The following is a 14633-nucleotide window of genomic DNA, read 5'->3' on the forward strand; positions in this document are numbered from 1 at the left end:
AATGGTCCTCTTGCACTTCCCTATTCCTTATCAAGATCTAGTTCTCAGAAAGCTGATGACCATCCATAGCCAGTGGCACCCACGATGGTCTGCCACATCAAGGAGAATCTAGTTATTTCTTTACTACTTAATTCCAGAGCTAGTAGCGTGATACTGCGAGTACACTGGCAGCTGCAAGACATGTAATAGATGCTGGTTTTTACAGTGAATGCTCTGTACAGCTAATGGGTGTTTGATTTTCTTGCACTACTGATTTTTAAGATGTTCCGTTTACCTATGTAGAATGGCATTTTCTCTGCATTTTTGGTCCTGTCTGCTTTTTTCCTCCTGCTCTGTATTTGCTGCCCCTATGTTTCTTGACTCTGGCTGTTACTGCTCTGCTTTTCCAGACTTGCCCGCTATGTTGGAACTGACACCTGGATCTCACTTTAATCTCTCCTCTTCACATTCAGTGCAAGAGAGAAGAGAGGAGAAATACAAACAGCTACACACTGGGAAATGTTGTGCATCTTGTTTGAGAAAGGCATTAAAGCAAGCTTGAAAGGACCATGTAAATCTCACGCTTTCTCTTCCAGTTGCATTCTGGTGCTTTTAGTCATTTGCTCATCTCTGCTGCTCCAATACTGGGAATTACAAGCCAGAAATATTGGAGTGATCAATAAAAAATGGTGAAAGGAATAAACATTGAGCATGCTGTTGTGGCTGGCATAGGGACTCAGCTCTGAGCAGTCAGCCCATCTGTTGGTTAATGCAGCCTCATAATATCAGACCATCTGCCTGCTCCTCTTGTGCTGCAGTGTAAAAAAACTGGGAGAAGTAGACCACAAAGCTATGAGAGACATTCCTTCAAGACAAAGTAAGCTTGATGATCCTAAAAGCCATCAGAGATACCTAAAACTATCTGTTACCGTAAAACAACTGAGACAGTCAAGATAGATAAAGGGCCAGCACTCAGAAAAGAGACTGCAGTTTGCCAAACATGAGAGACCGTATGATAAACATAGTCACCAGAAACTTTTTAGGTGAGAGAAGAAATGTCAGCTGTTTTGATTTTGTTTACCTTTAGTTCTTCATTGGTTTCTTTACGTTGAAAAGTGAGGTGAAGCTGTGAGCTAAAAAAAATGATTCTCTTCTACATGATGATGTGTTTTCTATGACTTTTTGTGGTTCTGACATTGAGCTTGGTTCTGAGTTTAATCTTGCATATGGCACTGAGCAGACTGTGGAATACCTCTGTGCCTGTGTTCTTTTTTTCCTGGTGTGAAAACAGTAGAGTAATATAGTGGAAAAAAAACATGAGAAACTCTAAAGCAGGACTATCCCATATGCCTTAATAAATATGTTTGGTCTAAATGGAGCTACAGTGCAGGGCCTGTGAACTTCCATCCTCAGCACCGGGCTGAGACATGAATTATGTTCAGAATCTGTGGCTAGCATTCCCCACAGCAGAGAATCGGTGTTCTCCATGCCTTTGGCATCACCAGTGTGAAAAGACAGACGTTGCTTCCTTTTAGGAATTAGGAATTTAGGTTGAATTTTGCTATTAACCACAGCTTCATCTTTGTATATCTAAATAGCTTTTAAAAATAACCTCAATGATTCATAATAGATGTGTAAGAAAACACAGATAAAATGTTAGTAACACGTTTTTTTCCTGCATGCTTAATTGTAACTCTCCTAATACAAGAGCACAGGTACTTGTCTGTGTGGGTATGTATATACCCTGTTGCAGATATATTAAGAATAATGTAAGCAGAATACGAAGTGTTCAAGAAGACATTGGGAACTGTTTCGGAAAGTGTACAATTCTTGTGGGAGACCCAATTACATTTCTTTTCACTGGATGCAGGTCTCTAAGTGGTTCTTTTAGAAAATCTATCCTCTTCTTTTCGTCTCAGGAACAGCTACCTAGTACACAAAAAAAGGAGCTTTGTTTTTTAACGTGGCTGTTACAAGTTTCATTTGTCTCTTTTCCAGCCTGAAATCTGTCCTATGTTGTCCTTCTCACACAAAACATATTCCCTATCTTTGACCATAACTGTCAAAACCTCCTCTTTATCTCTTTAAATTTTATCATAACTTTTTTGAGCTGGGGCTGGCAGGGGAGGGATGAGAGGTGCACACAGAGTGCTGCAGGTGGGTACATCATGAATACGTGTGGTGGCATGGTGACTTTTTTGTTTTGTTCTCTGTTTCCTACAGTGATCCTAATATTTCTTTTCATCTTTTCTTAATCTCTACAGAGCAGTGAATTAATGTTTTCAAAGAAGTGTCTGTCATTGCTCCAAGAACTCTATCCTGAGGGGTAAAATCTGATTCAGAACCCATCACTATATATGTAAAGGTAGGATTACTCTTCATTTTCACCACTTTGCATTTATCAACAGTGAATGTTATCTGCCATTTTCAGTCAGTGACTGAGAAAGAAAAATTCGTTTAGATGCCTGTAGTATGTCTGGTATCTTTAAAGCTTTCATGCTCCATTTGTCCTTTTAGCTGAACCTTTTAATTTCTTTTAATCAGCTCTTGTTTTTCTTACGTACCTTTCTTCACAACTTTTTTTTAACTTTCTGAACTTGCTTCTGCAAGGATGCTGAATTTGCCTGTTAGCCACACATATAAGGTATCTCTTACTAACATTTTGAACCAAGTTCCCCACACCACTCAGGAATAAGTCAAGAGTTACACGTTTCCCAATTAATTTCTCCATGGTCATAAAGTTTGTTCAAATTTTAGTTTCTGCATCATCCCGAGCATGACATTTTCTCAGTCTATGCCTGGGGTTTTGAAGTCTATTCCTACTGTTTTGCTTTCTGGCCTATTATCTTCTCTGATATTCTGATATTCTCTCTAGTTTAACCCTGCTACTGTAAGCCGTCCCAACGGATGATCACTAATACAATTCTGTATTTTTTATCTGAGCATGGAATCCATCCATAGAGATTGTGTTGCTCATTAATGACATTACCTTGTTATTCTGATTCAGATTTAGTACACGACATCTGCTTTGTCTTTCAGTGTAATCAGTACCAAGATGTTATTATCCTACTAATTATCTTTCTCCCATCAAATTTCTGGTACACCTATTATGTCAGTACCCATTAAAATCAGGCATCTAGTTTCTCTTCTCATTAATTGCTGTTGTAGTGCTGGCTCAGAAGCATGTATAGATTTGGCGCAGCTTTCCCTTTTTGCATGCTGTGTTTAGGTGAGACTTTATTTGTTTATTTGCTTTTTGCCATGTGCTGTCTTAGTTCTGCCAGCTAGTTTTTAGACAATACAGAATAGTTGTTGCTTCAACTCTACAGGATGCATCATTATGAGCTGTGTAGAGGACACGCAGAAGGCATCTCCTACCTCTGCCAGTACACTCCCTAATTTAAAAAGTCCCCGGTAACCTTTTGGACTGTTAAATGCTCACTAGCAATGAGCATTTTCCTTCTGCAAGGTTTGCCTTGCCTCAACCTCCATGGTCTCTAAAAAGTCTTATTTTATGCATGTGGCCTTCCCTATAAATATGTAGAAAGCAATGCAATATAAGTAGCTGCTGATCACCTGCTGCTTTGCCATTCATTGTGGGCATTATTCAATAGGTATCACAGCTGAAGCAAGTCCTACAGAGCATTAGAGTAACTTAGATCAGATTGTAACATACCTGTAAAGAGTTTGTCCTGTGAATCCTGTCCTATGCTGGTATGGCCACATCTTAGTTTTGAGCCAGTGTTGACCTTTGAGCCTGTTCTTGAAGCAACTTCCCAGCAGGACTCCACAAGCCAGAGCACCTCATTTCAGGATGTGCTGCAGGCACTGCAGGTGTTTGGAAAGTGCCTGAGTCACAGCCCCAGTGAACACATCCCGACAACTCTTGGGGGCACCACATTTTCTGCAAGCCCTCGCTCTTCCCCAGTGACGTTCTTCCAGCAAAAATGCTGCTTCCAACTGATTCCCACTGTATATAGCCCAGCCTTCACTGACACAAGGAGTTCAGCTGGTCATGACTCCTTATCCTCTGGCTCTCTGTGTCACTGACAGCTGACATTTATGCATTTATAAAAGGATGCATGATTTCGACTCCCCACACAGTTCTGGGCAGGAGGAGGAACAGACCTGTATATGTAGCTGCAGTGTTAAGCTAGTTAGTGAAGTCATTTATCAGATCATTTGATGGGACATGCTGCTAACTTTGGCTTTCCATTTTGGTGCCACAGTTTCCAGACATAATATCTGGCCTTGGTTTCTTTCTTTTGAATGTACCCTCCATAGCCTCTTGGAAGTTCTCGTGAAGTAATGGGAAAGGGGAGCTAGAAGATGCATGCGAAAGGTGTGATGAGAGGAGGAGGGTGATGCAGTGTGTCCCAACCAGAGTGTTCTGGAAGGGCACTGGATCCAGCAGCTTGACAGAAAGCTGATTTAGCAAGGTTTTCAACAGCCCCAGGGGAGATGAAAGGCTGAAAGCTGCATTCGAAAATGGATCAAGTAGCTGAAAACTGAATGTACTTTCAGTGTAATGCATAAGTATCCCTCACTAAAGAGGTTACCCTTTTCTTCTTCGGACATCAGAGTATTCAGCAAGCTTTGTGGAGAAGATCCCAGAACAATTCAGAACTGAAAGATCAGGGAAGTTTACTGTGACAGTTTCCTTCCAACTCCTTTTGGAAATACTTGCCATCTTACTACTCACATCTGTAATGAAAATTAGAAAATAACACACTTCGTGGGACCAAACAACATCTGCTCTCTGAGAGACCATTAAAAGTCCTAGCCAACAGAATTAGCTATTGCCTTATCACGCTTTACCGATAGCGAATGGAAATCATCATAAGAAATATTTGTGGACACAGAAAAAAAAATTTTCTAGTTATTATCTGCCATCACCAAGCTGATTTTCTTAAGCAGATTTGGCACTAACAACCAGCAATAGCTAATAAATTCAATGTTAGGCTTACAAGGTTCTGACAGATTGTTGGCAGCTGCCTTAAATGCAGGGAAGAGCTCTCTTAGTGTGGGTTGGAAATGCTTATTTATACCGTACTGTGGGTCTGTTTGCCCCAAATTTTGCTGCCTCCTTTTAGTAGATGTCATTGGTGTGATATATGCAATGGGTATAATAACTGATCAGAAAAATAGTATCCAGCTACACTAGAGATCAGTGCAAATGGATTAAAGATAGGAAGCTCAAGCATAAGCGATTACATTTTTACAGTAAGAATAAGAAACATTTTCATTTATGAATGCAAGATTTGTGGTAAGGATGTAGCTAGGACTCACCATGGATGTTTTTATTTTACTGTGAATGTTTCAGTGATTAGCTTTTCTGTGCTAAGAAGGTTTTAAATATTACACAGAGGTTTTATACTGACTTGCTGTTAATTGGTGAGGACTCTAGAAGAGACTGGCTACACAAGTAAACTAAGTTTGTTCTTAGGCTTCCTTTTAGCATGCCTTAAAAGTGGAAGATGATGTACTCAGAAGTAGGCACAGGCTTCGATAGCCTGTGTTTAGCTTGGTTAGATAGAAGTCTTCTTTGGAGCAGGAAAAACCAATTGAAAAGAAAACTTCAGAAAGCCTGTGTGTTCAGTTGCAAGCAACAGAACGTACAGCTGGAGACGTTTTAGATTAATTGAAACTTTGAACAACCACATTTTAGTCCAAAAATTCCCATTTACACAATGGACTCTGAAAATTACAATATATTTGTAAAACTGAGCTCCACCTTTTATATTCAATGTGTTTTATCATATCTTATTTATATCGGAATGATGTAAAATGATATGATTTTATCATATCTTATATCGGAAGAAGAATCAAGGATCTGTCCCAGCATTGGGTGAAACTGGGTAGTTGACAAGCCTATGACCATTGAAGTCAATGCTGAGTGAGGGGATGAAGAAATTAAAGAAGTAGAAAGTTCTTTCTAACTGGAAAAGAGAAGAAAAGAAGTCAAGAAGTTGAATTCTGCAGTGAAAGTAAGTTGGACATCGTTGACACAATTTTCTCTTCACATGCGATGAAAGTATCTCTGGACAGTACAGGACTGATGGTAAAAAATTCAGATTAACTACGTTGCAGTGTCCAACTTGATGTACAGTTGTTTATGAGTCAGATGATCAGCACTTTCCATTTCTGACTGAGCATTCCCCTCTTTTGTCTTTCAGAACATGTCTTACAACTCCATGGGAAGACTTCAGAAATAGTTATAAGCTTCTTTATACTACTACACCAAAAGAGCCTTCTTTCCTCAAAAAGGAAAAATAGAATAGTCTAGAAATATACACTGATATCGTGCAGCAACTCTAAAATTCAATTAAAAAAAATTGCTGACAGCATTTCACACAACCAAAAGAAATACTTAAAGTAAAACACTAAATGCTGTTTTGGAAAGTGTGTGGGTGATGCAACCAAGCGTTATGCACCGTGATGAACTTGCAGAAAAAATGGATAAAGCATAAAAACATCCCATTGCCTTTATAACAGGTACATCATGCTTCTTTTGAGTCTGTCTCCTGAAGGTATCATGCAATGCCCACTGGTCCTTGTACCGGGACAGGCAGTGAACTACCATTCCCCAGGTTGCCTTTTCAGTTCCTCTTACAACTTTATCTATCATATCTCCTCTCACATGTCTCTCCTTCGGCCTGAAGAGTCTTAGTCTTGTCCTTGTACAGAACCTTCCGAAACTATGATTATCCTTGCTGCTCTTCTGTGAGCTGGACTAAAAAGGACAAAATACCACACTATATTCGATATAAAGATGAAGCTTTCAGATGTATACAATTCTCATGCAACAGGATACTCTCTGCTCTGTTCTAAAGTCCTTTCCTAATGCTGTCTAACAGATAGTTTGTTTTTTGACCACTACTGAGTATTGAGCTAGTGTTTTCATAAGTACGGTTATGCCCCAAGGTCCCATTTTTGTGTGTATGATTTAACTCAGAGCCCATTAATGGCAGTAATCCCAGGATTGTTCTTCCCTTAAGTGCATAATTTATTTAGGTTTACTTACAATGAATTTCACAGAGACTGTCTCTTGTTACTGTTTCTCTCACTGAAATACCCCACTGCTTTATTAATGGTAATTGCCTTTCTCTTTCAATTTGTCCAGCTGATCAGCAATTCAGACAAACTAAGAGCAATTGTTCCTTACACCACTTACTGCCTCTCTGTCAGACCTGATGAAGGTACCATATGCCCAAACGGTTTTGTGATTGTCTCAAGTGATCTAACAAAAGATACTGCTGCTTCGTACAAACATGATTTTTCATCATCCAAGCCCACTGTTAGCGTGAAGGACACTGCAAGATTTGTGCACCTCTTCAGCTGTGGGCAGAGCGCTCTGTCTTGAGCTGGGAGCAGGAGGGCTCCAGCTGCCCAGTTTGTTAGTTGAACTCTACCCATTTTTTGTCTGATAAATACTATTTTGAAATATGGGTTAAATTGCTATTGAAAATTTACAATTCCAATATCAGGGTAAAGAAAAGCTTTGCAGACTGCCTCTTTCTATGCACTTGAATTTTTTTTTTTTTTTTTTTTGAGGGTAAATCAAACAAACAAGCATCTACATGATTCCCTCTCACAAAGAGACATTTGGTACTGTGACTGCAGTTTTCTGACCATAAATATCTTCATGACGGTCTGAGGAAACCATGTAGCATGTCCTTCCTCACTAGAGGAAGAAGGGAAATGTCTGTATTACAATATAAATCTTTATTTTCTTGGAAAAAAGTTCAATTGAATGAAGAGAAAATGCATCAGAGAAATGACAGATCTGCATAAACTGAGTAAATAGCTGTCCTTCTTAAACCCTTGACATTTGTTCCACCTGACTGTGTGTAATCTGGATGACATGTAGGTCCTTGTGGGCTTAGGCAGTAGTGTTTCCCATGGCACTAAAGTATGACATGAAGAAATACTGATGCAATTTGTAAAATGGAAAGAAACACTGACTATTGTCTTACCTTTTTCAGAAGCCGGGGCAAGGTCAATAAAACTTCGACATTTTTCACCTTTAAAAGAAAAGGATTATTTTAGGAGACAGAAGTTGCTTGGTTTCGCTCTACCTCCTCTTTCTGACTGGTTTTTCTGCCATCGTTCCCACCCAAGACTCTACAGGACCCCTAGGTTGTCTCACACAGAGAGCAGACACTTACCTGTGCCTCCAGCCTGGACCAAAACTGCTATGCTCACAAGGCTGGACTCTCCCTTAGGATTACAGTCCCTTGATCAGGAGTATGAAATACAGTTAGTGAAGAAAAATGTTGTCTGTGATGCTTGGGTCCCTGGTGGGTCAGTGCTGCTCTTCCCCAAGGCCAGGAATAGTGTTGCCCTCCAGGTGAAGTAGCACTGGGAGAGCACAGGCCTATTTCACCAGCAGTTTTGCCCTCCTGCTTCTCATCGTCAGGACAATGCCTGTGCCCCACCAGGGTCTGACTCAACATCCCAATGCCAGGATGCATTGCCATGAGCACAGATGTCTCAACAGATAGATATGACACACGTGACTACGACAGACAAATCCTGAAGTACAAAGCAAGCTAAGCAATTGCATAGAATTTTTAAAAAATGGTTAAAAAAGCAGGCAAATGCCTTGCCATGATCATCGTACAGCCCCGTGCCACTCCCTCTGTTTTGTGGCTGCTGCATCCACTTATCATTGTAAATTAAATTTTCTCCATTTAGGACTCCACCTCCATTTTTGCAGACATTCTTGAGAGGCCTATTGCTTCTGAGCAGGAAATGTATCTTAAGGATGGATGTACTGACCTTTCTTTTTACTTCTTCAAAGAATCAAAGAGATTATAAAATAATTCCTCTGCCCTAGGTGCATCCATACACCTGGTGTATGTGTTTCCTTCCATATGATATGTCCCAAGGTGACCAATAGCCTGCCTCGAGGAATCAGAGCCCAGCATGCCTGCCAGAGGTAGTGGACAAGAATCCATTTTGCCCTTTAAGACTTCAATTGATGCAAAGACAGCTTCAGGAGGAGGTTTTTTTATTACTTTTGCTCAATTTTAATTGCATAGTGAAAAGACTGATTTAGGAAATGTGAGCCATTAAAAAAGAATAAACAGTGAAATGCTGTAGTGACGTTGAAGTCAGTGTGTGATTTTTTCTGAGTTGTAATTAATTATGTGTACAAGTCAATATAAAATGTTAATTTATCTAGTATCTTTGTTGGTGGGATTGGGATAAATGTAACCATTCAAATGCTAGCTGTGCTGAAATAACAATCTATTATTATAATCCTATTATTACCACATTTATTTTTTTTTTTCAGTTTTAAACCTATGCTAACCATGCTAAAAAGTGGTGTGTACATAGTCTGTAGCATGTTTGTCTCTGTATATGTTGCAATAAAACACAAAGTTCACTTGACATTGAAATGTATGTTTCAATATCTCCATGGCGTAGGGAAGGACTTCTACTCTATGAATACAGGCACTGTCAAGAGGACAGTCAAGAAAAGGAAGTGACACTTGACTTATCAAGCACCATCTCCATTTCAAAAGAGGTAGGTAGGGCAGTCCATTATCTGAGCAGAAGGAATGTCAGATGAGTAAGATATTAAGTTTTGGGATAGACAGACTGAAAGATGCCTGGTGCTTCACAGAAATCACAGCATCCTAGAAGTCTTGTGTTGATGGGACCCTGCAGGTCTCTTGTCCAGCCTCCTGTTCAGATCAGGACTATCGCTAACACCTGATCAGGTCAGCTGTGACTTTGCCCAGCCAAATCGTGATGGATGATGATACCCATTCTTCAGTGACTCCAAGGATGGAGTTTCTCCCATGCTCTGTCATCTTTGTAGTCGTCCTTCCTCTATTTGTAGGGACATGAACAAGCCCAGCTCCCTCAGCTTCTTTTCATATGTCGTGTACTTTAGGCCCCTGACCAAGCAATCCAGATAAATAGGTGGACTATAGAACATACTGTGCTGTAAGTAGGAATCACACTCATCCAGAGCCTCTGAGCTTTAGGGCATGAGGTGTGTCAGGAGTGCATTGACATAAAATAAAGGGAATATAGAGAGTGTGACCTTTAGAGGTGGACTTGATATAAGCAGATTAAGCAGGATTTTTCATTCTAGCCATATGGATCTGTGGTTTGGTTTTGGTTTTGTGTGGTTTTTTTAGTCGTAAGCTATTACTTTTATCACAGTTTTATTTTTACTTCAAGCTAACTGGCTAGCACTGAGTCATCTCTCACCTGTGGTTGCAGTTAATCTGAAGCCACATTGCGGGAAACCTTTAACAAATACCTCACTCTCTAGCATGTTATCCCAAGACAGCCAAAGGGGGATGGCATTGGCTACTACAGAATCTGCACAGGCTGTTCGGAGAGCTGGAGATAACACTGTGCCTTTCAGATACATGGCAAGGTACAAAGCCTTCCTGACATGTGTGGGTACTGAGGAAGCTGATGGTACCGTAGCGTTTGGCTGCAGGTGCCTTGTCTGCAGGACAGTTGTAGAGAGTGTGATCACAGGCTATTTGAGGGAATGTGCATCCTCGTCCTCCCTCAAATAAACTTGCCCAGAACACCATCTCTCCCAGGAGAGTTGGCTGTGGCTGAGGCCTCCAGTTTAAATAATATGGACAGAAAATGCTGGACTGTCCAGAAAAAATCCTTTTGGAGCCATAGCATGAAGAATGACTGTAGACTGGAGACAGACAAAAGCCTGGAAGGAGGTCACTTCACTTTCAATGGCTGATATCTGGATTTTGCCTGGCTTACTGCTAAAGGTTGTGGTAGGAATTGCACAAGCAGTTCCTGATGAAAAACTCTTCCCTTTGTTGTTCCTTTTGCTGGAGCACTGGAAACTCCTCCTCCATTTTCAATGGTAACCACTGGTGGTATTTATAGACCACATTCATACTTCAACATGCAGACATGCACCTCACTGAGAACTGAAGATGTCAGCAGTGCTTTCACTGTTCCTCTTAGGATTTATTCTAAGTTATTTTTGGGTCTCTTGTATAACTGATCTCTTAAGCCCTCTTAAGTTTAATTTTAGACTTGGCAGAGTTTATCCTGCTGTGCCGCCCTTTTCCAGATGCATCTTCTCTTCATAACCAGGCTCATGGAGTCTTTAGAGAATACAGAAAAGTCTGTTTAGAAATGCAACAAGAACAGTGTCTAGGATTCATCCCCCTGATACTCCTGCCTTCACCCAGTTGTGGCAGCGATTCTGGCAGAGAAAGCCAAGGAGTGATCTCTCCTGTACATAGCTCATACAGAAAGAAGAGATGTGACCTGGCTTGAATGCTCTCCACTTCCATGCAGGAGCAATGGCCAAGTACAGTGTATGTGAAGCGCTCTGGAGCTCAGCAGTGTCAGGGAGCTGCTGGAGGCTGAGGAGAAAGGACTGACTGACCACCTAAACATCAGTAAGAGCTTGGAACCATTTATTCTCTGGCTTCCGAAGGGTTAGGTAGAAACATGCAAGCTCTTGCAAATGCATTCCCTTATAACCAGACTGTCTCTGCATGGGCTCAGTTGTGTCTCTGCTGAGTATCCCGAGAAGGGGGCATGAGTCATAGGGGCCTGTGGGTCTGAGTACCAGCAACTGGAAAACCCCAAATTTGGGTGTGTTTTTCTCTAATTAATCCTAATTAATTAATCTAATCCTGCATATGTGCATGTCTTTGTGTATTTGTAATTCACTAGGGGATTTCAAAAGGAACCAGCCAGAGAGCAGGAGGACACATATCTGGAAAGACCCAAGGTCTGAGCTGGTGGCTAGGTAAGAGCCAGGAGGTCTTGGTATGGATAATAGACTTAGAGCCCATGATAATACCTGAGGGACCATTAGTGTGATGTGCTTGCTCGTTTACGGAGGGAAAGGGTGTGCATGTTTCACTAGTGATGTGCAAACCTGCTCAGCCAGAGAGGAGGAAGAGGAGCGAGCTAGCTGACGGGAGTGATGTTGCTGTTTCTGTGGGTGCTGGTAAAGGTACAGCTCTCTCTACGTTGGTCTATGTGGCCAGCCACATTAGTGTCATAAAGAGAAGTAGCTTTTCCAAATCCCCCAAATTCAATTCTGCCAGAAAATTAAGACAAACAGGTCCCATAGAGCCATCAGGTCTGCACAGTATGCTGGCTCCAGGGCTGTGAGATACTTTCCCCGTTATGCTCTGCACACCTTATTGTGGGCACAGCACGACTGCACTGTGACAGATCAGATGTTCCTAGCTGCAGCTTCCGCAGTGGATGCAGGCATTCCACATTCTTCTAGGGGTCTACTGGAAGACCCTAAGGAGCAATTAGGGAGCTATATAGGGCAGCTGGAAAGGCAGGTCTAAGTGCACATAGGTTGGCTGGGTCTAAACTATAGCACACGTAGGTACTTCTGAGCTCAACGTGCACACTGGAATCACTCTGACTTTAAGCCTTTGGGAGACCCACATGCATGCTAGTGTTTCTTCCACTTGTTGTCTAAAATGTATGGTTTGTTTGCTTCTGTCTTCAGGACCACACACTGCACAACAGTGGTTGAATTTGTCCAGAGTATACCTCAGTAAACTGGTGGTTTAGACTGGAAATTGGGAAGACAGCAGAAAACACACCCAAAAAAGCAGAAGCTTTAAGACAAGGTTCTAAGTTTATAACATGGCTGTTGTAATAGCAAGGTCCAGAAGCTGATGTCTGGGATCATACTCGGGTCTCACATTCCCGAGTTCTCTCTGAGCCAGTGGTAAATGCCTCATTAATAACGAGGGCACCAAAATAAAAACAACTCTGAAAAGTCCTAGTTTGTATTTCTTCCAACTACATGGTTTCAAAATATTCTAGTTAATTTGACAGAAAAGAAATCTGGTAGTTCTGACTCAGAGAAGGATCTCTGTTATAACTCTGCTTGTCTTCTTGCAAAAAAAAAGAAAAAGCTGTCTGTATTCCCTTACTCTGCATAAAATTTTACGAGTTCAGAAGTACAGTTCTGATGGAAATTTAAATGATTAAATTTCATCTAAACAGCATTCCCTTTTAGTAACACTCTGGCTCCCAGCCTACGAAAGACAAGGTCCCCTTTTTTCCCAATAGGCCCTAACAAATCTTTATCTCTCCAATTATATCTGGAGTCATGTGATTCTGATGAGATCCCACATCATCTACTGAGAGTGAAATCATTGTATTTGTCTAAAAAAAGATATAACTCTCAAGGGATTCCAGTCTAGATGAGGTTGAGGACTGCAACACGACTTAGGTGAAATAAAGCAATACATTAGGGAAAATACAGGTTGATGAGTTCACTCAAACCAAGTTGTATCAGGTTAATTAATGAGTGAAATATTCCACTTTTGATTAAACTGATCCCAGAGTATTTAACTGAATTATTTCTAATGCAAAATCAAGTATTGATCTGCAAAATCAACATTTTCCAGATGACCATGTTGATTTTGCTGGAATAATATTTTCTTCTGGAAAATAAATGAGTTCATACAGAATTACACTAACATATGTCTTGAACTATGAAAACAATTGCTTCCTCTCACTCTGGCAGCTGGCATTCATAGCTGCTGCCCATCCGTACTTCTCTTACTTCCAAGTAACTTGAGAATTTGTTCAGTTTTTCAGCCTCTGCTGAGATAACTCACAGTCTTTTTCCCTTTTGGAGTTGTTCTGAAATCCGAATGTTAGACCACTGTTCTCTTTCCTCAAACTCAAACTCTTAAAGCTTTCTACCTTTTGAAGTGGAAAAGCGGAAAGCTTTCCACTTTTTCATTTCAGGCACGCATTTTTCCTCAATTCACATATTCACAAAGAAATGGCAATAGTTTAATCAGAGGGGTATCATACACACTCTGGAGTTTCCCCTTGGTTTGTCAGAGCAGTAGATAGCTGTGCAGAGGGTACAAACAGAGCAAGGAATACCCCAGTGTGTTTGTGCTAACTGGGGCTATGTGCTATGGCAGCTGCGTTTTCTGCACTGAAACTCTCCCTGATGTGAAAAATCTTGCACAGTATCTGAAAGCAAACATCTCCACAGGCTGCTCTCAAATCATGCCTAATTGAAACACATCCAAGTCGCAAGACTCATCTGATTATCTTGGTAAGACCTGACGGATGTGTACACACATCTATCATTTGGAGAGCTAGAAAATAGTTCAGAATTCTAAATGATTGGGAGAATCAAGGAAACAATGGTGTTGAGAGAGGCTTGAAATGATCATTGAAATGATTTTGGAGTCAAATTAAATCTGACTTTATAATCTGGAAAACATTAAATCAGACAAAGAATTCCGAGTTGCTTTAAGCTTTTCAAACCATGGGATGGGAAGAGGAGGTTTTTTACCTGTTCAGCCCACAGGTGACCATCTGCCACACTGTGCTTACTCTGTGCTAATATAAATATGCCCAAATAAACTGGTTATCAGGGGTCCAGTATCTGTGGGACTATAAAGTCACCCCAGAAAACTGTGAAAGACTAGAAATGATGCTCTTCATAAAACATATTGCTGATACATATACCTCATTGTATGAAGTCTGGCATGCCTTCTACAATCTCCTGTGCGACTGCATTAGCAGTTCCATTCGGGCTGGTGATTAACAAAGATCAAAGCAATAAGTAACCAATAAGACCCTAAAGCCCTGGCTGTAGAAGAAATATGGTTCAATTGCTTCCACTCTTTACA

At 40.8% G+C, this 14633-nt stretch overlaps 1 protein-coding gene across 1 annotated transcript in view; it reads right to left on the reverse strand.

Annotated features, from left to right (window-relative positions):
- GSG1L (GSG1-like) overlaps nt 1-14633 on the reverse strand; it is a 54690-nt gene that overhangs the window by 30170 nt on the left and 9887 nt on the right. Inside the window, exon 2 of the mRNA XM_010281491.1 lies at nt 7956-8003. Within this exon, the coding sequence (XP_010279793.1) occupies nt 7956-8003 (48 nt within the window). The remainder of the gene's footprint in view (nt 1-7955; nt 8004-14633) is intronic.

Source organism: Phaethon lepturus, unplaced genomic scaffold, assembly GCF_000687285.1.
Source record: "Phaethon lepturus isolate BGI_N335 unplaced genomic scaffold, ASM68728v1 scaffold11992, whole genome shotgun sequence".
In the NCBI taxonomy this organism is placed as follows: domain Eukaryota; kingdom Metazoa; phylum Chordata; class Aves; order Phaethontiformes; family Phaethontidae; genus Phaethon; species Phaethon lepturus.